General features: G+C 55.8%; 8 protein-coding genes across 8 annotated transcripts, besides 1 other annotated feature; 5 read left to right on the top strand and 3 right to left on the bottom strand.

Moving 5' to 3' along the window:
• On the top strand, nucleotides 1-2,109 carry CYME_CMB034C (hypothetical protein, conserved; the record flags this gene model as incomplete). Its single annotated transcript, XM_005535085.1, has 1 exon — nucleotides 1-2,109. The coding sequence occupies one exon, from the start codon at nucleotides 1-3 to the stop codon at nucleotides 2,107-2,109; it is 2,109 nt and encodes a 702-aa protein (XP_005535142.1).
• A 576-nt stretch (nucleotides 2,110-2,685) lies between these two features.
• Nucleotides 2,686-4,845, bottom strand: CYME_CMB035C (probable double-strand break repair protein MRE11; the record flags this gene model as incomplete). The annotated part of the gene is made up of 1 exon (XM_005535086.1): nucleotides 2,686-4,845. The coding sequence occupies one exon, from the start codon at nucleotides 4,843-4,845 to the stop codon at nucleotides 2,686-2,688; it is 2,160 nt and encodes a 719-aa protein (XP_005535143.1).
• Nucleotides 4,846-6,047: 1,202 nt separating this feature from the next.
• Nucleotides 6,048-6,863, top strand: CYME_CMB036C (similar to DnaJ family molecular chaperone; the record flags this gene model as incomplete). The annotated part of the gene is made up of 1 exon (XM_005535087.1): nucleotides 6,048-6,863. One exon carries the CDS (start codon nucleotides 6,048-6,050, stop codon nucleotides 6,861-6,863), a length of 816 nt encoding a protein of 271 aa, XP_005535144.1.
• Nucleotides 6,864-8,709: 1,846 nt separating this feature from the next.
• CYME_CMB037C (hypothetical protein) lies at nucleotides 8,710-13,647 on the bottom strand (the record flags this gene model as incomplete). The annotated part of the gene is made up of 1 exon (XM_005535088.1): nucleotides 8,710-13,647. One exon carries the CDS (start codon nucleotides 13,645-13,647, stop codon nucleotides 8,710-8,712), a length of 4,938 nt encoding a protein of 1,645 aa, XP_005535145.1.
• Nucleotides 13,648-14,589: 942 nt separating this feature from the next.
• CYME_CMB038C (hypothetical protein) lies at nucleotides 14,590-16,791 on the top strand (the record flags this gene model as incomplete). The annotated part of the gene is made up of 1 exon (XM_005535089.1): nucleotides 14,590-16,791. The coding sequence occupies one exon, from the start codon at nucleotides 14,590-14,592 to the stop codon at nucleotides 16,789-16,791; it is 2,202 nt and encodes a 733-aa protein (XP_005535146.1).
• A 485-nt stretch (nucleotides 16,792-17,276) lies between these two features.
• On the bottom strand, nucleotides 17,277-18,431 carry CYME_CMB039C (hypothetical protein, conserved; the record flags this gene model as incomplete). The annotated part of the gene is made up of 1 exon (XM_005535090.1): nucleotides 17,277-18,431. One exon carries the CDS (start codon nucleotides 18,429-18,431, stop codon nucleotides 17,277-17,279), a length of 1,155 nt encoding a protein of 384 aa, XP_005535147.1.
• Nucleotides 18,432-20,156: 1,725 nt separating this feature from the next.
• On the top strand, nucleotides 20,157-20,948 carry CYME_CMB040C (small GTP-binding protein of Sar1/Arf family; the record flags this gene model as incomplete). The annotated part of the gene is made up of 1 exon (XM_005535091.1): nucleotides 20,157-20,948. One exon carries the CDS (start codon nucleotides 20,157-20,159, stop codon nucleotides 20,946-20,948), a length of 792 nt encoding a protein of 263 aa, XP_005535148.1.
• Nucleotides 20,910-21,640: a sequence feature (possible transcribed region).
• Nucleotides 21,641-23,496: 1,856 nt separating this feature from the next.
• Nucleotides 23,497-24,825, top strand: CYME_CMB042C (hypothetical protein, conserved; the record flags this gene model as incomplete). Its single annotated transcript, XM_005535092.1, has 1 exon — nucleotides 23,497-24,825. The coding sequence occupies one exon, from the start codon at nucleotides 23,497-23,499 to the stop codon at nucleotides 24,823-24,825; it is 1,329 nt and encodes a 442-aa protein (XP_005535149.1).
• Nucleotides 24,826-25,478: the final 653 nt, after the last annotated feature.

Genomic DNA, 25,478 nt, shown 5'->3' on the forward strand with positions numbered 1-25,478 from the left:
ATGTCGGACCTGAAACCGATCTCCGTACGCGACCGATTAGCTTATTTCAACCAAAGCTCGTTTATAGACGATGATTCTGGTCGGCAGCGGGCAGTTTACGCGGCTGAACGACAGGAACAACGCTTGGCTGGTCCGTTGATCGCGCCCGACACTTTGCATTACGAAGCGAACGACTGGGGGACGCTACGGGCGCCGCCTCGGATGGCGCCCCCACCGACGCCACCGTCGATGACGGCTACACCGCTTTCTCAACAACGGGAGGTATGGCGGGAAGCGTCGTCCACGGGAAACACTCAGACTGGTTCAACGAGACAGGGCTTCACGGGACTTGATTCGAGCGGGCGTCCGAACGGAGCCGGGCGCTCCACGCGGAAACCGGCAATCATTCGCACACCAGTTCCTCAGACACCAAGCCCACCTACACCATGGAGTTCGGAGAATGCGCGCTCACAGTCATCACAATCAGTGAGAGGCCCCACGGAAGACGTCACCCGGTCCACCGATTACCAGGGACACGTCTCGGAACGACGCACGCCGCCTGCCATGCGCGTGCTCTGCATCGTTTATGACTATGTGGAGGACACGGAGTTCTTCGTCGCTGAAGCGGCGCTACGTGCCGTAGGCATCGACGTAGATGTGGCATCGCCGTCCGCGACCCGAGCGGGTTCCGTGGTTCGCTCTGTGGTGCGCGTCAGTGACGACACCGCCGGTGAGGCAGTGCTCCGTGCTGCAGATCTCGACGGGCATCGAATAAGAACCAACTTAGGCTTCTTGCAGGCAACGCAGACGCATCATGCTCGGGAGAGCGGGCAGCGTCAGTCGTCTGTCCCAGATGCCAAAACTGCGTCTTGTCTGGCCCCAGCAGAAGAAGCCATCATTCGGGAGTGGTCGGAACGGTACGCGGCACTGATTCTACCGGGAGGTCGCCTGAGCGGCGCACTCGCCGTAGCCCACCGGTACCCTTCACTGCTGCGCCTTATCCAAGCGTTTCATGAACGAGGTCGTATCATCGCCGCTATCTCGACAGCGCCAGTGTTGCTTTCCGCTGCAGGTCTGACCGTCACCGGTGAACTAGGAGTCTCCTTGACTGCACATCCTCTGGTCAAGGACGACATTTACCCGCCCTCTGCCTACTTGCAGCGAATAGACTGGGAGCCGGACGAGCTCGAGCAGCAGCGGTGCGACTCGGGTGCGGCACGGAACGAGCCGCCTGCCTCCGTCGCGGTCGCAGACGCCAATGTGGTGACGGCGGCTTGCTGGCAGGGGCACCCCCAGTACCTCTCTCAGGTTTTGTGCATGCTGGGTGTCACTGTCAGAGGCAACGACCTCCGCGTCCTGGTGCTTACCGAGTCCGGCTGCGAGCTCACTGAAATCCTCGCAAGCGTACAGGTCTTGCAGACGCTGGGTCTTACCGTGGACGTTGGCCTACCACCACCGCCGCAGCCAGCGGGTTCGGGAGAGGCTTCAGCAACTAGACGCCGCCGCTTCTTTACCGTGTTGCGCGAGTATGAGGCAAGGCCTGCTGTCCAGGGCGAACCCTCGACCGATGAGGAGCCACTTATTTACCACGAACGCCCATGTCGTTCGTTTGAGGCCAGTATTTCAGACGTTACCAGCGTCTCTCCGTATGAATACGATGGAATCCTCATCACTGGTGGAAGCTCTGCGTGGCGAATACGCAGCCATGAGCGCGTACTCCAGTGGATTGCAAAGCCGCTGTTGCGTCCGACGCGGAAGCGCGAAACGCATATAGAGACGCATACGGCAGCGGGTAGCACTGCGGCCGTTGCAGGAACGCGCACCACCTCATGGACGCAACAACAACAGCAACAGCAACAGCAACAGATGCTTCCAGGTGCACCTGTGATCGGTGCGATCGGTGAGGGTGCCCTGGTGCTGCTCGCAGCAACGCGCTTCGTCGGTGCAAACACGTGTCGAGAGGTGACTGGCTTTCCTGGGTATGTGCCGCCCGGGAGCGGCTTTGTGATGCCTCGCACACCCTTCGATATTCATTGGGATGGACATGTGGTGACTTGTGCTTCTTGGCTAGCGGTACCGGAGTTTCTTCGGACATTCCTCGAGGCCATGGGTTGCGAAACACACGTGTGATGCACGATGCGACGCACTGGTTCCTCCAAAACGCTGCGCAATAGGTGTTCATGGCGGTATGAAAGCGCGCGAACGACACCGGTGCTCACGGTGCTGCTGTGCAGGAAGAGTGCGTAGTAGCGCGGCTGCGGATCGTATGATGCAGCTGGGGATGGTGCAGGTGCACGGCCTCGGTGGGTTCCGACTCCAATGGCTCTGGGAAGTGCGTACCAGAGCACTCGATGGAGATTGTTTTTGGTGCATTTGCGAGGAGCCGGTTTTGCGGCAGCCGACAGCGGTGTTGCGTGCTTGGTATGAGACTTGTTTTTCGGCTTGTGATAGAGCGCAGCCCAGCTCAGGTAACGCGCTGGCTTTCGTTCGAGCATTTTTTCTTTAAAGTCTACTGTGCGCATGGGTAGCGCTCGATAGCATATCGCGGGCGTGTACAACTGCGATCTGGTTTGTGCTGGAGCTCGAGAAACTGTAAACGCGCGGGTCTCGTTACTGCAAGTCGCAGCGCCCGACTCGACTCGACCGAACCGAATAGAGCGCGATGATGAATCCGAGCACCCGCGCATCACTGGTGATGAATGCACTCTAACGTGCTGCAGCGTGGCTGTGTCGAGTTCGCTTCGTGCGTGGTGTCCTCGTTCGTTGACGAGCGCTTCGATTTGCACGGGCAGATGCGTTACGTTGCACATTCCCGCTGTTGGCTGAGGTTCGCTGGCGTGCCCGTCCCTGCGACCGCTCGTTCAGCACTTCAGGATCGCTCGAATCGCCCAGTGACGTTGACGTTGACGGTGATGTTGTGCAGCTGCGAGTCATGATGCCCCCATGGCTATGTGTTTCCGACCACTGCCGATCATCATCGAGCATTTCGAATCCAGCGGTTGACGGCACTGAGGCATTCGTGCTCCGGACACCGGGCTCAGTGTCCGTTGGATGCTCATTCGGCTCACGCAGGAGCGCCTCGAGTAGACGCAGTTTGTTTGGTGATAAATACGACGATCTGCGGTGGATCCATGAACAAGTCGAAGCAGCTGTCCTTGTATTCGCTGTGAGCTCGTCATTCGTCGACGGACCGGCCGATGAGGAGACACCAGCTCCGGCGTCTGACACCCGGAAACCGGCCCTGTTTGCCTGCTGCTGGGCGAAGCGCCGCGTTTCCTGCAGGAGCTCTTCCTGGTCAGTGATCGGCGCGTTACGATGCCGTTTCTCGAGATGATCAATAAGGCGGGCAATCCAAATCTCCACATGATCGGAGACAGCCCGTATCTCACCCTTGTTCACAAAATGATCGACTGCCTCAGCGATTTTCCAGTCAGGAAGGATGCTCATCTGTTGCTCGGTGTGCGATAGCAGGAAATTCGCCAGGTCGAGCACTGATATACTCGCCCACGGGTCGTTCTCCGCAGTCTCCTCGGATCGAAGCGTGGTCGCATTTGGCGCATGTCCACCGGCTATGGCACATATCCCTGCCGAAGGATCGCCTCCAGACGTTCGCCCAGTTGCATCCGCCTTGTGCGAGGGCGCTCGCGGTCGGCGGTGGAAAGCAACCATATCTGACGGGTTCGCAACTCGACCGAGAAAGTTTCTCCCGAACCGAACGGGGCCTAGTGGAGTAAAGCCCTCATCGTACTCGATCCGAAGTCGCATCAACGGCTGTCGCAACTGGTCGGGCACGAGATCCGCACCGTAAACGTGCTGTCGCCGGGTAAATTCCTCGTCGAGTTTCCGAAGACGCCCCTCGACGTGCTCGCGAAGGTACCGTTCCAAAACCACGGGATCCCTGTAGACCTCATGCGTCGAGCGTGCCAGATGCAATTCTTCATAATGAAACGGGCGAACGCTCCGGAGCGGTAGCGGCTTCCAGCGCCAGCTGGTGCCTTGGATTTCCAGCAAACCCACGTGTTTCTCGAGCGCTTCTCCTTGCGTCAAAGCAGTCGCTACCGTCGAGCCGGGCTGCGTGATCGCGGGCTGCATTCCATCCAGTTCGATATGACAGGGATGCTCGTGCCCCCAAATAACCAAATCTAACCACGGCGGGAGCAGGTCGCGAGTGACAGCCTTGGTATGGCCGCGGCGTTCCCGATTCTGATGCAAGACGAAGACGTGGACATACTCTCCCTGTTCGGAATCGCTCTCAAGACTTGGTGGTTCCACAAAGACAAGGCGCTTCTCGACTTGCCACGTTGCATAGAGCCGTTCCTCGCGGACGTGACCGAGGCCATAGAGCGCAACGCTCGACACGCCTTTCCGCAAGATGAGCGGCAGAACGCGAATGGTGTCATTGTCGGTGGTGCCGCCCCAGTAGTACAGCAACCCAGCCGCTTGTAGAATATCCAGTGGCGAGAGGCTAAGGCGTGCGCTAACCACGGGATCGTCGTGGTTGCCGTGGATGGCAAACACCGGGGGTGCAGCCCTGCGCTGCATATGCCAGCTGGCGCTCGTCCGGTTGGCTTTTGCCGAGTGCTCACCGTCCTCAATGGTTTCTAATACTACACGAGAGCTCATCGCCTCGCGATTATATTCCTGCAAAAGCTTCATGCAACGATACAGGCACTCGCGTGACGGTTTGTTATCGTGAAATAGGTCTCCGCCCAGGAGAACGAGGTCGACCGCCTCAGAACGCGCAATGGAGAGCACCTCCGCGAACGCCAGGAACGAGTCGTCTCCACGAATCGCATCTCGCTCTTCAAACCCCAGATGATTATCTGTGGTGACCAGGATTCGCAGAGGTGCCACGTCCTGCACCATAAGCGAGGCGCTCCTCCAGACGCCGAAGAAGCACTGTAGAAACCCGATCGAACTGGTTGGGAAATGGCGCGCACTGCGTGCACGCTTAGGTGTTTTCCCTTATATTTTTCTTGATGCTTTCATTCACGTACTTGATCATAAATAAATCAGCACCGAACAAATCTTTGCTTTCGATTCGATATAGGATAGCGTTGCGATGGGTTTCAGGGCACTTGTATCTCTGCCAAGCGAGTTGTGCAGCGTATGCATCGTTTGGGACCTTTCAGGTGTGGCATGCAGGGCAACGTCATGGACACGATGCATCCGTTAGCGGTAGCGTTGCGCTAACGGGACAGTGCATCATGCCTTCTTTCACGTTCCCGTGGCGGGTTCTGTTGCACGGGCTACAAGTTTGCTCGCAATTGCAGTTCCTGGTCAGTCGTTGTTTCCCGCTGGTGCGACGTGCTGGCGCTGCTTTCCGGAATAATAGTGTGCCCGCGACAACGTCGGCCCCAACGACGAATCCCAAGTCGAGGCGTGCGCAGGCCCTGTGGGCGTTTTTGCGCTGTCACAAGTCGCTTCTTCGGTGGGGTGACGGCTTGCGTACAGAAGCCGCGAACACCTGTCCGAAAACTTATACAGCGTTGATGTTCGTCCCAATCAGAGAGACTGAGTCGCATCGCGGAAGTAGGTGTTGTCAGGTCGTTGACGTTGCAACACTCGTTACGATCAATGCGGAGGCAATCGTCGAGGCTGGCGTTGCAGCTGCAAGGGTGAATAAACAATGCTACGACGGATAAATCTTGCAATGTTGAGTCGCTCCGAAACCATCGAGGAACAGCTCGCCAACGACCTGCGCGATCAGATTCGCACTATGAGTTGTGAGGTGCTCGCCCAGGAGGAGAATACACCGTCAGTAGAGTTTTCGCACAGATGCAACGTTTGACTGCTTCTGGAGCTCTACCATGACCTCAGGCTGGATTTGAGCCGTGCCCAAGACGGCTGGCAGTCGCTGGGGCGGCAGAAACCTGGATCCCTGCCAATGCAACGAATCCATTCTACATTGCTGTACTTTTCTGAATATTATTAGAAGAAACTAGAACGGGCAATACCGGAGGGCGCTGGCGATCGACGCCCGGGGACGCATCTGCCGACAAGACTGCCTAGACGTTCGTTCAAGCGTGCTGGGCTATCGGTATTGATCGGGGTCAGCGAGGTCGCTCATGTTTGTGCAACAGTTCTTTCTTCATAAACGACCAGGTCGACGAAAGCTGCCTCATGACGTAGGTCACAAGAGCATCTTTTGCTGTTCCATGTCGCAACATAACGCCTGTGCTGCGCGTAACGACTTTGTAGAGCACTACGTTCGTCAGGTGCGAGCGTGGGAGTCCAGACCTTCGCGTGCTGGGTTCTTCAACGGTCGTCAAGTTCCTGCTCCTAGACCAAGAGGAGCCGTCCGAGCGGCCCGACACATCACTTCGAACGCAACGGCTACTGGTCGCCAGACACATGTAGCGCGAGCGCCGTACTTTAGTGAATCGAACCTGTGGGGCGGCGACGGCTGTGCCCAACAGCGAAACCTATATTTGGCGTGGCGGGAGACACTGGAGGCCAGTGAGCTTTGGCGGAGTTCAGAATCGAGCGATGATCTGTACGCGGAGTTCCTTTCCTGGTGGATCCGATTCGAAGAGGCCTACAAGGGGCGTTCATGTGCCGAGCAACAGGCTGGAAGCGAACACAGCGAGCGACAGCGTGCCGCTGGGGACCACACCGATGCAGCTCACGAAGAGTTGGATCCGTATGCCGTGCTTGGAGTTGCCGAGGATGCAACGCTTGAAACCATTCGTGCCGCGTACCGCCTCGAGGTCAAACGATGCCACCCCGATGCGTTGGGAACCGGTGTGAGCGGCACCACGGATCCGGCTGCACTTGCTCGTTTCATAGCAGTTCAGGAGGCCTGGCAGGTTCTGTCGGACTCGGACTTGCGTCGGCAGTATGACCTGAGTCGTCGTCTGCAGAAGAAATCTGGATACAGATAAGCAGTCAAAAACCTCGAGCTAGACGGTGCTGCAGGTGGTTGTCTCGAAGTCTCGGAGCAGCAGGTCACTGCCTGAGGAGCCCTGGCTGTAGGAACGAAACGCTGCCCAAAATGTTACCAACGCGCAGTTTACCTTGAGTCGCTGGCGCCGAAGCAGGTAACCTCGAAAGTTGTTCGCTTCACCTAAGTTTTCTGTGTTGCTGTTCGAGATTCAAAATCATGGATGACGCAGTGCCGGTGGCGCGAGGCTCGTCTCCGTTGACCAGGTCTACACGAGTGCTTGCATTGGGCGGCGGCGGCGGAGGCACAGCTTGTTGACCGATGTCCCGACAAGATCGGCTGCTAATGAGACACGGTTGCGCCGTTCCATCCACTGGCGGACCATGGGTGCTCGCAAGGCAGCGATCCAGCTGATCAGGACGCTCTCGAGCATCTTGCAACCGCCCCTGAATGCTGGTTGCATCACATGCTAGAGCAATGTGCCGTGCGGTATATCGCATGCTCTCACCAGAGACGCACGCGTTATGGTGAGCCTTATCTTGACCATGCGTCGGCACGCTGCGAAGCGTTTCGTAGAGTAAGCGCTTGTCACTGGACATTGCGCAACCAGCACTTGACTGAGCACGGGTCGGGAACGGGATCTTGCGCACAAACTTGGGTCAAGCACACAGCGAACATCATGACGACATCAATACCATACAAGGACGCATGTTGCACAGGATCATGTTCATAGGAAAAAATCTGGAAAGTCGGAACAATCGGGGTTGCGCAAGCTCAGCTGCCTAGCGCACCACGTACACAAGCAGACAGTGAGCGACCTCTTGGTTCCGTGTAGCGCAGCGGAATGCTTGTGCTTGGATGCATCCTAACACGGAGGTATGATGCAGGACAGATTTCCTTGTTTCGGCATTCGCGTCTACGTTCGTTGACGCACGACCATACAAACGACGTGAATCAATCTGTTCTGCAAGTGCGAACGCGACTGGTAATAGGGGCTCTGACCTCAGCTCGTCTGGGGACGCTCGCACTCGCCGCAGTTTTCAGAGCCGTGTATTCCTAAACAGTACAGGCTGAATCTATTCACCGACTCGTCGTACACTCAGAAACACCATATATCGGAATGCCATGATCGTTCACCAGTTGCTGAGGAAGATCGTTCCCAGTGTGTCGATATGGCGCTTGAGCCTTGCCGGATTGCTGAACCGCACCGTACAAGTGTCGTATACGTGGCGAGAATCCATTGCCTCCTGTTTTGGGCGCTTCGTTTTTTCACCACAAGTCGTTCGCGTTTCAGGCCAATGCACTCACAAAGAATCCAACGATTCGCTGGAAAGTTCGCGTTACAGAAAAATCTTGAGCACTCCAGATGCTCGACTCATTTCCGGACGTTGCTCAAGGCGTTCAAGTCCTGGTGCACCACGTGCTTGCGTGCCCGGTTGTTGGTGAAGTCACAGCGCAGCGAACCCGTCACCTGCGACTGCTCGCCATTGGACGTTCGATCCGCTTCTTGTACACCGTTTTTGGTGCACCTGTCCAGGGTTCAAACGCTTCATGTTTGCCAGTTTCAACCTGCACCTGCGCGTATGACACCTGCATGTCATCTGGAACGCATCGATAGATATCGTGGAGAATCGAGTTTCGCATGCACGCACAAATGCACGCACAAATGCACACAAATGCACACAAATGCACACAAATGCATGCACAAACTCTACGCTCTTGTCGAAGGATCACGAGTGCAACCTTTGCATGCTACAGCATCACGTCAGTTTTCGATGGAGGCGGTTCATTGCTCTGAACGCGTCGCAGCAACATGCTCACCTCTGAACAAACGCAGCATCGACCGGCTACTGCGGATGCGCGAGCACTGCAAAGCAGCTGGCCAGTTGCACGAGGCGAACAACCAGTTCGCTTGTCTGGTCCGCTGCGAACGCTGCCAAAGCCTCTGTAACCGAGAACCATATGGACCAGTCTTGGATGCATGGATGCTCTGTTGCGCAGTGCTCTGCGTCTCTCTGCATCCAAGCAAACACTTCGCCTGATACCGCGAGTCGAAGAAGCGCCGAGCGTTCCGGCTGCTCGCGGATCGCCAGGGCCAGCTGCGCTCGCGCGATACGCACCAGCTCGACAAGATCATCATCCGCGATGGTCATGGGCAGCTTTGCCGTATCAAGGTGCCGCAGCAACGCTAACGCAACGCGCACATCATGACCCATCGCCAGACGTAGACTGATGCCCAGAGCTCGGTGCATCGCGTCTCTGGTTTCCGCGACGTAGACAGCATCTCCCCAGTGCGCCGTTCCCGAACGCAACGCGGCAGGCGAGTTACCGCACCCGGCCTCATCGCTTCGATCATCGATATGCCCGGGCGCTTTGGCGGCTTTCCATCGATCGCAATCATCATGCAATGGTAGAACGGGCCCACCGAAGCACGTGTTCCACCGAAATACACTCCAGTCATCAACAAGCCAGACGTGCTCGTGATCGAGAAACGGACGGAGCAATTGCTGTGCTGCAAACCAGCTGCAAAACGCCCATTCGACTACGTCGTGTAGCTTTTGCATCCACAGCACTGAAACGCCGCGTGCACTGCCGCGTGGCGCTATCGACGCTGCGGTGCGTGTCAACGGGTCATGGCCGCGCACCATCGAATACAGGATATGGAGCGCTGTAGCACCTGGGATCGGCGGGTTATGCAGTATCGCATCAAAGAAGAGCGTATCCATCGTGGACGGAGCGTGAAGCATCGGTACTGCTGCGCTTTCCGCCCAGAACGTTTGCCATATTCGTTGCATCGGGTGTAGCCAGGTGTCCTGAACGAAGCCCTCGAGGGCGTGCCGCATACGAAGCGCATCGCCCCCGCTCAACGTCCTATCCACATCTGTACCGTATCGAAATGGTGCGCATCTGCGTTGTGAACGGGTCCGTGATCCTTCCAGAAATGTCTGAAAAATTACACGAATGACAAGAAAGGCAACATCGACGGTGCTCAGGCCGGTAGCCAGCAACGCCTCCGCATCAATTCCAGGTACAGGGGTATGCCCTGCATTCGTCGTCATTGTTGTCATATTGTGTACTTGTCGGTTTGCATCGTTAGGAACAAGTGCGCTTGCGAGAGCCGTTTCAATCCAACGGGTTTCAGGTAAGGCGGATTGCCACTTCTCGCGATGCAACATGAGAATGAGAGAGGCGCCCGGGGCTGGCGCAGTGCTCCACCTTATCTCGAAGGTCTCAAGAACCTGATGAAATGTGGGTATTGTGTCAGGTGCCGAAGAGGCGTGCCCAGGGTTTTTGTCCAGGAAGCGTAACGTCCCGTGAACGCGTACCGCAGACGCTTTTGTAAGCGAAGCGTACCAGAGCGCTAGCGCTTCCACGTACTCCGCTTGTCGCCAGAAAAGGATCCAGGAGCGAGGCCAAGCGTCGTTCAGGTGCTCGTGAACGAGTGCTTCCCAGCGAATCCAGGCTCGGTTAACTGTGGTGGCCACGATTTCCGCGAGAGCGCGTTTGTCAATGCTGTCCCATGCACAAGGAAGCCATTCGGTTGCAGTGATGAGTTCCCATAGCAGCAAATGAATGCGCTCGAGCCAGCAGGTCAGCGATGGGGGTGTTCGGTGTCCTGTCGCATCGCCGACGGCCTCGAGGCCTGACTGCTTTGCGTCGGAGTGCGCTTCCAAGGTGCTCGGTAAAGAATCCCGCTCTTCCTTCGCATCCTCCAGCGACACCAGGATTGCGTCTATAGTCTGGGAAAGATGCTCTGCCTTGGACATCGACTCGTTGCATGCACCATCATGTGCTCGTTCCGAACATAATATTACTTCTGGTGGAGATGCGGTTTCCATCGGTGCTGCTGTGGCAGCTTCTGGTGCTTGTTTCTCCAAGAGTCCCTGCAGCTGCAGTTGACCTCGTTTTTGCTCAATCATTTTCATGACGTACTCGGGTAGCACGGATCGAAGCCAAGCTCGAGCGGACAGCGCTGGAGAACGCTCGTGCGATTCACGAGTCCCGTCTTTCGAACTTACCGACCGCATTGGCGATACAGCATCTGGAACGTCGTTCTCTGGCCCGAACGGCAGTGCGCTTGGCAGATCGATGGTGGTGGTACGGGCCTGTGCGAACGTCCCGGGGATTACGCTGTCCCCTGGTGTTGCAGTGCGCCCGGGCATTTGGTTCACGACCAGGGGCCCTTTCGCTGCCGACGAGGCTGTCTCCTGTGCCCGTGCCTCAAAAGACACTACGGATTCCTGCTCAGACAGCGGGTGTGGTGCCGAGTCTTTTGCTCTTCTAGACAACTTGTGCCAGACGACAAGCCCCCCATCAGGCATCAGCAGCGTACCTCCCGGGAGTAGCCGTGCATCGCGCGGCACCTGCCAGGAGGCCACCCGTCGAACCCAGGGACGAGGTAAACCCGAGCGTCGACGGTTACTAGATCGTTCTGGAGAGGGCGTTTCCGGCTCTCCAAGGGCAAACAGAGATAGCAATCCCCGCTGCGCACTGAGTGTGAGAAATCTAGGCGTTCGACTCGGTACAGCGATGATATCCGCCTGCGTCTTGGTTCCATCGGACCCCTGCAGGCGTTCTGGAGACTCCACTACAACATGCTCTATCCACGCGACATGCACGGCGGGCACCGCTTTATGCAAGTAGATCGGGTAAAGCGCCCTGTCACTTGCATAAAAGACGAGCACCCGTCCAGCTCTGTCGACAGCCAGCAACCAGGAAACACCACCGGCCCGCCGACGATTACTCCATCTCGCACACTGCACCACATGATGCGAACCATTATCGTCAAAGGCGCGCTCCAAACGAAGCGTTTCTCGCTGTGGGACCCATTCCAGAAAGCGTTGCGAATGGTACATCGCACGATGGTGTTCTCGCGGCCGCTGTATAAGCGCTGGATGATACACCAGCGAAAAGTCCGCAGGAGCAGTCTTCAAATCGACCTGCTCTGCACAATCTGTACCTGAGAAATGATGCCCGTGATGTGAGCCCATTCTCATCGACGTATCCAGAGTCTCTGGATCAACAGCACCAGTGGAGGTCCCCGGTGCACCTTGAGAGGACGCTGCTGCCGGCAACTGCTCGTTCTTCGAGAACATAGCTCGTATGCCGGCATCCGGCCCTGGTCCTTGCACTCTCGAGTCCGCTGGACACCGCGTTCGTTGCCCAGTGCTCCCTAGTTGGAGCGCTGCGTTCCGATCCCAGTGCCACTGGTATGGAAGGTTCTTGATCAAGCGCTTCGCCTGCTGTTGCCATTTTTTCGCGAGCTTGTAGGCGGTGGCTGCGGCGCGAGCACCACGACTCGGACATGGAGCAGCCCAGACACCCACTGCAGGAGAGCGACCAGCTGTGATCACGTAAAATCTCGACGCCCCTGCTCCGTCACTGCGAGACTGCTGGCCTTGCTGCACCGTGTCGGGTAGATGAGCGATCCAGTGCGCGCTGATCCAGGTTGATCTAGCCTTTTGCGGTAACGACCATTCGTGAACCCAAGCGGTTGCCGTATCACAGGCGTCCGTCGAATCTGGAACGTCACCCACAGTCGTCACGAGCGCAATGGTATCCAGCACTAGAACGGAGCCGTCGGGATGCGAAACGCTTACGAGACCTTTGGCAGAGGCGTTGAGGGCGCAGCGGTCCTCAGTCCAGGCCGCTGTCTGGCCTTGATCAGCATTCGGGACACGGTGATACGTATCTCGACCCCAGAGGTGAGCTTGCACGCTTGCAACGCCGCCTATAGAGCTGGATGTGCAAGCTTCGTTTGAATGGATCAAGGTAGAGAGCAACGCTCCAGTTTCCAGCGCCGGTACTCTGAAGCAAGCTAGTATGCCTTGCTCATAAGCTATCCAGAGCCAGTGCGTTGCAACAGCAGTGGCAGGAGAAGTAGTAGTAGAAATCAAGTCCATTTCCTGCTGCTCATCAACAGACGCTGGTGCCTTTTGCAGCGCTGATGCATCCGCCGTCTGCCCACTGGGAACAAAGCAAGCATCCCAAACTGGCCTCGGGGCAGCAGCAACAGCAGCAGCAGCAGAACAATCAGCAGCCGTGAACACCCTACCACTGGAGGAACTCTCCATCACCGACTGCGTCTGTGCTTCACAGGAGGCCCCTGGAGACGAGTGCACATGCAACGGCGCCGCAGATGCGGAAGATACCCTCTTCCCGTGCATGTGCGCTGGTGTCTGCTGGTCCCTCGGCGATATCTGGGATACCCGTTGCAAATTCGAAGCATCGGCTTCTTCGAAGGCAGGCTGTTCGAGTAGCCACCATCGGGACGCAGCCGCCGAAGCAATCGACACTGCAACTAGGATTGCGCGCTGATTCCACCTACAGACCATGTAGAGTGTAGATGTTCCAGGCTCGAGCAGCTCTGGTCCCGCCAACACCTCCAGAGACAGATGAAGCTGGGCTGCCTCGTTCGGTTCCCGCTGCGACACGACTGAAGCGCTCCAGGGCAGAATCGGACCCAGTGATGCAGCGGATGATGCTGTCGTTGGATTCAAAATCTGTTGCATCGCTCCGTAAGCATTGTTCGGTATTCTTGATATCGGACGAGTCTGAGGCGGCATAACTGCAAGCGAGCCGGTTTCAGCTTGCGATACGTTTCGTCGCGTCCAAGCAGGAGCAGTTCCTACCTCGCCGTTCTCATCAGCGTATGGACGCAAGGCACCTCGAGGTGACGCGTCCAAGCGCGAAGAATCTGTCTCAGCAGGTCCGCGCAGTTCGCTTGGCAGCGTGCATAGCAAAAAAGGAACAGGATCCGTTTGCCCTTGGCATGGCGTATGCATTCTTTTGCGAGAATGGAGCGTCCACGCGTTTCCGTCCGCTCGAAAATCGTATTGAATGCGTTTTCCCCACCGGTGGCACGGAATGCAGTCGAACTTGGTGTTCGTCTGGGTTTGCCAGTTGTGCCGCGCCCAGCGTTCTGTTGCTTGTCGCACAGGTGGCAATGCGTCCAGCCTGAACCTGGTGGGTACCTCTCCCGAAATAACCGATACAGTGATTCGCTTCTGGGCAAGTCCGAAGCAACCCTGTGAGTTGGCTCAATAAGCCTGCACTGTATAGGCGGGAAACAGGTGTCCATGTAACTTTTTCTGGCGTCGACGTCTTGGAGTCAGGAGGTAACGCGCACACGAGGGCACTCTTTGCGTTTTCTCACGCAAGCAATCACAGCAGTCCACAGCACGCCGGCTTGCCGACGTCTTGCTGCCAGCGATTTACGCTTACAAGGGAGCACCCGCAGAGTTTCTGAGTAAGCAAGCAAGGGTCAACCGAGAAGTCCAGTTCCCAGGTACAACAGTCCACCGCGTTCGCTCAGCAGCAAACTTTGTTGCGCGGCAACTAAGAAATCCTATCGAGTCCTCAAACTTACGGAAACAAAGCAACTTTCACCCCTCGAGATCCAGTGCTTCTTCTAAGCCATACCTTGGTCCTCCTTTGACGGTTGCACGAGGTCTCCAGGGCCCTCTGTACGCAGTAGCAACTCGCCTTGGAGAACATTTCGCGTAACGTATGGCGCGCAGGATTGATGTTCCGCAGGGACGTCTGTGGGGCACTCGCTCCGCCTCTGAGGCGGACAACGTTCCATAGGCCACTGACTGAACGAAATCGCTCGTGGCGGGGGTTGGGCGTCTTGCGTAGGACGTAACCCCGGAGGCGAAGAGGGCCTCAGCGCTAACTGGCTCTTAAGCGGTGCCTCAGGCTTACATGGAGCCTGACGCGTTACAGCAATGGCTGAGCGGCAGCGTTGGTGTCTCCAGCGACGGCACCTGTGTCTCGTTTTACGTCCAGAAGCCGGACAACGCTTACGCGAATACCTGGAGCACCCAGACGTTGTTCCAGACTGGAACGACGTTGAGTTTGTGGCCGAGCACTCGGATACCGACGTTCCGAGAGCAAACGCTCGAGCAAAGGCTCCCAACGGTGCACGAGACAGCGTAGCGGCGGTCCCAGAAGCACTGAAAGCGTTATCGTTAACAGACGACGTTGAAGGCCCCGTGGATCCGATCACGCTCGGCGTTTTGCGTGCTCCGTATACCACCCCATGTGGCCATGTGTATTCAGCGCTGGCGATTGTGCGACACCTGCTCGTAACGTTCGAACGAGCCCGCCCAAGGGGCGTCGAAGACAACACTTGTCAGGTTGGAGACGCGCTGCAGTTACTCGCACGGTGCCCCGTATGCACCGACTGGTTCTCTTTTGATGATCTTCGTCCCTATGTTTCCTGGCACAGTCCGACACCGCTAACCCTGCATTCCCGCATCCGAATGCGTCTGTTGTGCCGCCCTCGGGGTTGTGCGTCCCGTATCATGCTACCTCGAGACTGGATCGACACAACAGAGGCCAAACTGTTGTGGTCGGTCGGCGCCAGCACCAAGGCTTCGGAGAAACAGCACGCGCCTGCAGCCATAGCGGATCCCGACCGTACTCAGTGGCATACTGACCAAACGCAGTCTACGACAATCAAAGCGTTAGCAGATACGTTTTGCCAGCGTATGATGACTACACCGGTAGCGGAGGACGGAGACGAGCAGCTACTTCCCTCGAGGAAAAACGGGCGCTTCTATCGGGTCTTGCTCGGGGAACCTGATTTTGTAGAGGAGCTCTTCGTCAGCCGGGAAGCGGAGTTGCAACAGCATCTAATGGAAGATGAAACGATGGAGCTGGCGCACACGCTGGTGATGCATCGCGAGCGCGCTCGCAGAGCGACCGTGAAGCGAATAACCCAGCAGATAGAGACCGCTTCATGGTCGAAGCAGGAACCCTTCGAACCTTTCCTGGCAAACGAGATCGCTCCGTCGCAGTCGAAACGCTTACCGGCTGAAGTGGCCGCTCGGGCAACCGTTGAGGACCCGCTGGACCTTCCACAGCGGCAAGCGATGCCTCCGGCACGCACTGACGCTTGCCCTGCACCCGAGAAAGCGTCGATTGCCGTAGAGTACGTCGGACTGTACCAGATTGCAGATGGTCGACAAGTTTACATGCATCCGCAAAACTATCGAGCACTGCTCCAACAGTACGGATCGGTGGAAAAGCTTCCGCTTTGGATCCAGGGTAGCCTTCTCAGCTGCTATGAATGTCGCACCGAAGAGAAGAAGGCGCGCGCCTGGAGAGGCCGCAGCGCCCATGCAAGTTTCCCGAGAGATCCAGAGGCATCCAATTGTCGTCAGTTTCACTTACCCGTACCGCTACCGCCGGGCTGTGTGTACTTTGTATGCAAACTGGCATTCGGAGATACGGAAACACCGCGATGTCGCCGCTATCGTCAGCGAGGAGGTGGAAACGTTCATCCGTCGCACGCATCAGGCGCTGTGCAGCAGCCGCCAGCATTTGCTAGCCGAGAAACCGGTTCAGAAAACCCTTTTAGCACTTCAAGCGCGCATCGTTCGGTGCCTATGTCGAGACAGACGAAGGCACACCGCAACCGACCTGTGCCCAAACCACAAAAAGAGGTATCTCGTGGAGCGGAACATGTTCAAACCCCAAGAGAGCGACAGCGCGGGCAACCGCGTCTACGCAGCTCAGAACCGTCGCTGCGGGAAGTCTTCGAACAAGAGCGTCAGCATATCATCGAAGCGCACGGTGGTGCGCAATTATTCTTCCGTGATCCAAGTCGGGAAGCACTGGATCACACTCGACCCTTTTCGCGAGCAGTTTCTCATCAGCATCCACCGCCGGCTAGCGAGCGGCACGAAATTGCAGAGCGCGCTTCTACCTGGCCTGCGCTGAGCTCGACAATGCTGCCTGCAGTGGAGCAGGCACCACAGTCTACCGGGGAGCAAATCCAAGCATCTAATGTTTCCTACGCCCGCATTGCGCAAGTGCGGGGAGGATACTACCCCACCCTGCGCGACTTGTATGGTCATGCGGAATATGTGCGACCCGCAGCAACATCTGCATCCGAGAGCAAAGATAACCACAAGCCGAACTAGTTCGGAGGCAATCCCTTGGAACGAGTCCAAATCTCTGGAAGCGCTCCGCATTCGGTGCGCTGTGGCTCGATGCAGCGCTCCAGTGTCGCACCAAATCTTGCATCTATCTTTGAAGACATAGACGCATCGGGTACAGTGCCTGGATCAATATTCTATGGTTTCGCTGCGTTGGTCAGCACGCAAGCGCTTTCGATACCGAATGCGGAAGCAATGATCTGGCCCTAGGCGGAACGCTTCGGTTCCCGAAACATTCGCCTCCTGGGATGCGCAGCTGGAAATCATTCAACGCTACGCCCCGCTGCTTCATACGCCTCGCGATGAAGCACTTGAGCAGTGCATCAGACTTGGCGGTCGGTTACAGCCCTAACTGCGGATCCGGAGGCAGATCTCCTGCTCACAGCTGCGTCTGCGGTGGTTGGTCTCGGTCACCAGCTCCGCGTAGACACTGACCATACGGTCTGGTTTGGCCCCAGCAATGTGCTGCGCTAGTGTGCCTGCTCAGTTTCTGCGTTCGCGGAAAAATCACAGAGTCGAGGTCGTGTCCACAGGTACCAAGCAACACCGAAGAACGGTATCCATCGGGCTACGCCCAACATACGTGTTCCCTTCTGACTCTGTGGGTTTAAGCCTCGTCGACGCATATCGTCGGGCACCAGCTCAGCCTGGAACAGCGCAAAGACCAGCATATCAATTGGAAAGGACACTGCTAGACGATCTTTCTGTAGAAATGCCTGCCAATAGAGCTGGAAACGCTCTAGCGTAAATGGTGGTGCCGCTGGGTACTCTGGACGACCCGCGAACGCCCAGAGCATTGCAAACAAGGCCACAACGCAGAGGATCAGGGGTAAGCCGCGGGACTCGGCTATCCGCAGCAGCATATCAGCTTCGCTGTGCCTCGCTGCTACCGTTTTTTTCGTAGATGTGAATGGTCGCAGCGAATGCTCTGATGAATCCGTGTCTACGATGGTTGCAAGGCTGCTGGGGTTCTGGCGCAGCACCAGGTACGGCAAGTAGAAGACATTGGTGAGCAGTGCGGAGCCTACCAGGAAGACCCACATGGGCAGTATTTGTTTTTGTACTTGCTTTTGAGCGGTGCGGCAATGCCGGCTAATGTCATCGCTGAGAAAGCCGATAAAGAGTAACGCCCAGCATACGACAATCTGGAAGGTGCTCTCCAGAACCGGGTGCAAAACTGGGGCCTGGCTAGGACTTAAAAGCGGAAGGATGAAAAAAAAGTTCATAGATAGGTCCAGAGCCTCATGAATGGTCTCGCTGTCGATACGGAAAACACTAGACCCCGGTAAAAGGTCTGAACAGAGCACGACACCCACGTACACGAGCCAGCAGACAAAGATTAAGGCCTTGCGGTGCGTCGGCTTTGCCTGCTTCATCACTAGCTGGTGTAGGCGACTTGTTGTCGCGCTCGCTGTTCGTTTCAGAGCATAGACGGCAAAGGGTTTTCCCTGGGAAAACAAACGATGCGCGCAGTTGATGAACGGGTAAGCAACGGTGAGCTTTGCGTGGACGCTCCCGCGTCTCGAGGCAGCACTGCATACGACGCTGCGGTTGCGCGAGCTCAAGCACAATGATAGCGTCCTCCGAGTAACGTGACTGCAACCTGAGCCCAAAAACAACAGCATTCAGAGGACTTGAGTAATCTAGTTCCGTCGTGTTCCCCGTCACCTCCGCGAGACCAGCCCGGTGAGCGCACCGTACCCGCACCAAGACCAGTCATAGCCGCGGTCATGGTTATATGGACTTGTCGGGGCTGGTTGCATCCGATGCAGCGCTATTGGAAAGCAGCCCCCAAACATAGCGGTGTCATCGACTGGTCCAACTTGCATGTGAAGCGATCGCTCCTGTTGCCCTAAAATAAAGTCTTTCAGCCGATTAACCTTCATGGTAGAAAAACGGAACTGGTCGTCTAGTTCGGGCGTACACGCGAAAGTTTAGGCACTTCCATGATCATCATATATACCAGTCTTGACGAATTTTTCTGTGACTAGTGCCTTGTCTCTCCGTTGATCTGTAGCTCTAAGTACGCCGATCTTTCCTCTCCCTCTGGCTGCGTTTCCAGCAGCAGAAGCATGTGTTGATGACAGCGTTCGAGTCCCGATTTCTCCGCTTCTGCTTGTAGGCTACGCATTTCGTGCACAGGCGGTCGTTGCGATCTGAGCTTCGTATACCATATTCTTTTTCTCGTGTATGCACAGCCTCGGTGGGTCCATCGCAGCTGCGAAACTTGACAGCGGTACGTTGTATCCATCCGTCCGCCATAGGTTTTCGTCCTCCGACGGTCGTCCTGTGCCGCAAAAGCATTCGCTGCATCGCTCGGTTCATGCCCTTGACAAGCATAGAAGGCTCCCTCGATACCCGTCTCCGTACCCAGCGATGATGATGTGCTTTGTATGAAAGATCCGCACGGTGAGTACGCTCTACGCCGCGTATGGCAGCGCATGCTGTTCCAGTCGATGTGCGATTTCTGGACCGCTATGTTAGCCATGATGATGAGACAAGCACCGGAGGTGAAATCCAGGTATGAAAAGAGATCGAGAAGTTCCGAGTCTACGACCCTATTCTGTGTCAATAGAGGAGACGTTAGCGTATATGATCGTGTATCATGAAGCGTGACACGCTGGTGAGGCATGCGCGTTTGCGGATGCGCACAGAGCGAGGACGATTCTCGTTTCGCATGAAATAGATAACTCGACAAGTTCAGCGAGCGTTCGTTATGAGCATATGCAAAAGTCATCAAGGGACGACGTCGTGTGCAGTTCCTTGATCATCAAGCAGTGCGCATTGCATTGCGTACAGGCTGCCCCGAAACAAAAACAGATAGAGAACTTGAAGAAACTGTGATTCGAGCATGCGACACGTAAGTAAATCAGAGGTGTTCTGGCTTGTACGTATGAAGTGTATCACGACATCGTTTATTTTATCGACCTGGTTCGAGGATGGTGCGAAGCATCCTGATGCCCATGACGTAACGAATTCAAGCGACTAGAACGCAAAGGAGTCGTTTAGAAACCCCAACGGAGAAATCCAGAATAACGTATGCATCCATAAGCCCTAATTGCTGCACTTGGAGTATCGATGCTGTAAGTGTAAGAATAAGTTCGGAAAAGAATTGCAAGGCGCGTACAGAGCGACCGGTTCCGTGCTCCATTCCAATCTGAGGAAGGCCAGGAACACCACGTCAGGGACGTGGCGACTTGTACGCGTGACTGTCGACAGTTCTCACTGGGTGCCACAGGAACTGCGCGAATCAGTCCAGGAACTGTACGTGTTTTCGTTTCGCTGGGGCATAGCAGGGCCGGCGTGGATAGCGCACCACGCTCGCTTCCATAGCAGGAACGGAGGCGAGCATGGGTCTCCTGAGCGTTATTCGCAAGCAGAAACGCCGTGATCGAGAAGTCCGCGTTCTCGTGCTCGGTCTCGATAACGCTGGTAAGACCACCATAGTGCGAAGGCTGCTTGGAGACGACGAAGCTGCCGTGAGACGAACAGCGCCCACTGAAGGTTTTTGTATTCGAACACTCGTACTGAAAGGCGGGTATCGTTTCCACTTTTGGGATATCGGTGGTCACCGGGCGCTCCGATCCTACTGGCGAAACTATTTTGAGCGGACGGATGCGATTATCTGGGTAGTCGACGCAACGACGCCGCATCGAATTAAGGGAGAAGCTGCTCAGGAGCTAGCCGCCCTGCTGTCGGAGCCGAGTCTGTACCAGGTGCCTCTCTTAATCATCGCAAATAAGATGGACTTGCTAGCCGCGGAACCTGTCTCATCGGTGCGCAAAGCGCTTGGCATCGATGCCTTCTGCGTTGCAGGAGCAGCAGCAACAATAGCAACAGCAACAATAGCAACTCCGACGAGCCGAAGAACCCCGTTAGAGGCGAATCAGCAGACCGCCTCTGACACGATGGCTTCGACATGGGCACAGGCTTGGCCTGCTGATGAACTCAGTCAACTGGATGGACGACGACCCATCCATGTCATGCCATGTAGTGCCTACACTGGCGAGGGACTGTCGAATGCCCTGGATTGGCTTGCTCAGCAGGCTATCCAGCGCCTGTATCGTTTCGATACCAGAGGCGATTTACGATCATCACCGTCATGTGTTCTTTCCGAGCAGCAGCATTCGGTGGCGCTCTAAGAAAGACGCGCATAGCGACAGCGCTGGAATCTGCACGTGCAGATCCTGACGATTACCTCCGAGGTATGCTGTAGTAGAGTTTGCAGTTGTACTTCGTAATTCGACCCACATTATCCCCAAAGCTCGGAAACTTGCACTGTAGATCGCAAATGCGTTGCATGTGAGCGTGAGCAGTAGGATGCAAACCAGAAAGTTTCAGGTGCAACTCGACGGTAACCAGAGGACCTGGTCAGTTGCCTGAATCTACCGTCTCGCAGCATGCCTTGTCCAGGGAAGACTAAGTGTTTCGATGGGAGCTGCATCGGAAAGCAACCTTGGCGCCCTTGTTGCGCAGTAAACATGTATCAGAGACTGCTGTCGAGGGTAGCGCGGAGAGGGCACCCGCTTCGCGTGGCCGTGTCCGAGACCTGCGTTGGTTTAGAATGGATGAATGAACTGCCCGTCCTACTCCTGCCTTTCAGTTGTGTTTCAAATGTTTTACAGGCTTCCAGAGTCAGTATTCGAGGTGCAGGAATAAAGGCTGAAGGACTCAGATGCAGGTTTGGGACTCTCGAGCGTAGTTTTGGGGTAGTTCCTTCAACGCTTTCATGCTAGTTTTCGTTACATCTTTGGAATTAAGATAACTCTCGCCGCGCTCGTCCAAGGTCTCGTGGAGTAACCGGAATCATTACAGAAACGATACGTATAAGCCTCCATTCGTTTCCTTTCCTCACGTTCACCTCGCTCAAACCACGGATTCTTCAGGTTTCCGATGTTTGTTTTTCAAGGCACCTCCTGGAAGCAGAAATTCGCGCCACTAGATTGACCACGGACGAGACTCGACCTCGTACCAAGACGACGTGTTCAAATGCAGATGCCGCAAGATCACTGAGCCTGTCACGCCGAATACTCTATTCCCTTCGAAAGAGAAATCCCGATTTCTTTTGTGGCCAAGGAAGAAACAGCATTCTACAACGGCATGATATCTCTCATGGGGTATGCCCCGAGAGGCTCCCGTCGTTTCTTTTGGCATAGATCGCGGTCGTGGATTCGGAATGGGGTCATCATAAATATCGCGCCCAATGAAATGTAGGTCATCGCTTGGCAAGCAGAGAACATAGATGCGTGAGGATTCCTCGACTTGTTCTGCAACCTGGATTCGCCTTTCAGTACTCTATTACTCATGAACAACATCACGTTCCGCCAGTCCTCCATCAAATGGAAAACCATGCGCTTACCTGTGCAGCAGACGCAGTAGTCAACGACGGGATCATCCAAAAGAAGCTCGTACTCGTAGAGTGCGTCATCTGATGCGGAAACGGAGCTGTGCATCAAGCGGAGTATTTTGTACCCAACAAGGACATGGACCATGCCATGGAGCAATCGTTCGAACACCATAGCGCGGTGCTCGGCGGAGTCGGTTTCACAGGCATGCGACAGCCCCTGAACACTGTCGGAGGTCGCCGCTTCGAAAGGTGCACCGACGCTGAGTACAAGCAAGAAGATGAACACGGCAAGCGAGGTGTAGATCGCAACTTCCGTTTGTCCCTGAAGTACGTCAACAATATCCAGAAGCGGCCACACCGATACATGAAAGCTACCATCAACAAGCTTCGCATGCTCACAACGGAGCAGGAGGTAATGGAGAGACCGGCGCACTGAATACCAGAGATAAACATGACATAAAGGAAGCAGCAGCTACAGAGAAAGCCCACAGAGGCTGGTACCGACGATCATCGAAAGCACCCCATTTTTCGAAAATACACTCCAGTTTGTGGCCCTGTACCATCTCACTCCAGCATGAGCGTTCGACGATGACGCCTACAACACCTGGAATACCCGGATGTGCGGGTATCCTGCCAACCGCAGTCGCGCATGAAAAACTTGTTCATGGGATAGGGATCTGTGTCTGGTACCAGACTCGACTGAGGCGTGGAGACTCATTTTGATACTTGACGAGTATCGCAAAATGGAATTTGGAGGCCTTGGTCTCTGAACCGAGCGTACTCGCGTCGACAAAAACCCAAAAGTCTTTTTTTGGAGCGGGAAGGCCGTTTCAACGCAGCACGCTCAACCCGTACTGTCTGGCGTCACGTTCGGTCGTGCCAGGCTTCCAGCACGGAACACACAAGCCGCCAAAACTTCTGTTGCGTTCTGTTTTCTGATTATCTGTTCGTGTTTATCGCTAGCGGTGCAAGCAGGGTTTTCTCACTGGTTGTGTTTACGTTTTGAGGCTGCTTTTACCTCGCCCTGTACCAAGGAAAGAGTCTTTTCTAGTGGTGCGGCGCGCTTCCGCCTCACGAGTGCTACGCTGGTCTCGGGGACAACGAAAGCGCAGGCTCCGGTACCTCTGTAAATTGCTCACAAGCCGGTACCGTGCTCCATCAACGGAGGCTCTAGGCACCGAGTAGTTCCGGGAGTGCCCGAGAAGGCGCCCGGTCTTGCGTGAGCTCTGCTGATCGAAAGGCAACGCTCTCGACTCCCTTTGGCAGGTTGACAGCGGTATCAAACCAGAGCAATCGGTATTCAGAGGCTCTGTCCAAGTTCTAAGCTTCGCCCTGCAAACAAGATGGCAGAGCGCAGCGTGCAAGAAGCGCTCGAAGACATCTTCGGTTCCGACGAAGAAAACGAGCAAGTTACCGCACCGTCGGGGACTGTCGATGAGCAGACCACCACCTTGGATGTTGCAGCGAGCAGGGGTCTGCATGATCACCTTAGCAAGCAGCCTAGCGATACGCACGAGCCGAGCGTACCCCAGGTTGACGCTTCTGGGGATACTGCATCCCGTACCGATGACTTCATCGACGTCTCTGCTGCCGATCCGGAGCTGCTCCGTGAGGACCCCGATGACGTGATTCGAACCGAGGGTGGATGGTCATCCCGCTCTGCAAGTGAGGACGAGGATCAGTTGAGCGATGAGGGTGCTCGCCATCCATTGACCGCATTCGATCGCACCATGCGGCAGATCCAGTCTCGTAGGCAAAGAAAGCAAATCACCAACCGGGAAAGTGAAAGGGATGCAGAACGAATCCTGGAAAAGATGCGCTCTGCTTACGATGCGGATCTCATTATGGCGAGGTTGGGCCGCCCAGCGCTCGCAAAACTTCGCCTTTTGCCGGAAGTGGATACTGAGCTGCGGCGGAAAGAGATCCGAACAACACTCATCCGCCGCGGGCTCTTTGAGGTGCTTCGACGCTGGTTGGATCCGTTGCCAAACGGGGCGCTACCCTCGATTGACGTCCGCTCAACATTGATGGATATTCTGCTTACGTTTCAGACGAGAGTGAGCGATTCAGAGGATGAACTCGAGGAAGAAGAGACCGCAACCGAGTTGCAACGCTCTTCGGCACGACGTGCAGGAACCAGAGCGTGGGAGCGCGCGCTCCTGAACTCCGGCCTTGGGCGTTGTATTCACTACTACAAGCTATATGATCCAGACCCCGCTTGTCAGCTCAAAGCAGAGCGTCTGGTGATGCGCTGGGCAGCTGCAGTGCTGCACTCCGATACAAACTATCGCAACGCCTTGCATAAGCGTTACGAAATGGTGCCGGCTCGGAGCGGCTCGCAAGCGCAACGTCGAGAAACACCGAACAGAACCTCTGGTGCAACTGACTTGCCGGCAAAGCACGAAACTGCGAGCAACGCTCCAGGTTTACCGGCCACCGCGACGCCGGATCATTTCACAAACCCGATGAAGTCAAGCGCACCTGCGGTGTTAGCCGCGGCGCTTCCCGAACGTCCATCAGGCGACTGGAAGCGGATCCCACAGGTTGGAGAGTTACCTGCTGTTCCCCGGATGCGCTCCGTTCGAGAGAAACAAATGAGCAAACACTTGAAACGGATTCGCGATACGGTTCAGATGAGCGGATTCGAGCGCGGGGTCTCGACAACGAGGTAGCATTCGGAACACGCTGCTCTAAACGGTCTCTATGTGTTGGCCATCTGCAAGAATGTGCATGAAAGTGCCTCAGTCTCCTGACACGCTTCTAGAGATGCCAGGTGAAGGTAGCGCACGCTGTTTCTGTAGGAGAAACGACAAGGCGCTGCATTGCATTCGCTGGACCTCGTGGAATACCTGCAGCCTGGAAGCCTGGGGCGAGGCTCCCCGAGCATGCGGCTTCGTATGCTGCGGGCAACGTCTCAGAGGACCTGATTCGTTCCTCTATATCAGTTTGAGATGAAAATGGACCGATGACCTGCTCGCGCTGTCCCGACTATTTGAGTTTTTTCCTGACCTTTTTCTGTAGATGCAGCGTTGGCATTCACAGTGTGGCGATAACGATTTATGGATATATAGGCAGGTTTTGGATCCACAGTCTTCATTACCGAGCGGGTTCTTCGACGCCATGCTACTGGAATTCGTCTCTTCATTAAAATCAAGAATATCCTGCACACCCTCGGATAAGCGTGTCTAAAATAACTGGAACCATCGCTCGGTTCGTACCTATATGTCTTCACGTTTCTTCATTCTTTACCTTACGCAAGCGCAAAGCAGGTGTTCTTCAACTGTGCTAGCTTTGTATTTCTATGCAACATACGGGTGCAGCAATT

Source organism: Cyanidioschyzon merolae, chromosome 2 (assembly GCF_000091205.1).
Source record: "Cyanidioschyzon merolae strain 10D DNA, chromosome 2, complete genome".
NCBI classification, from domain to species: domain Eukaryota; phylum Rhodophyta; class Bangiophyceae; order Cyanidiales; family Cyanidiaceae; genus Cyanidioschyzon; species Cyanidioschyzon merolae.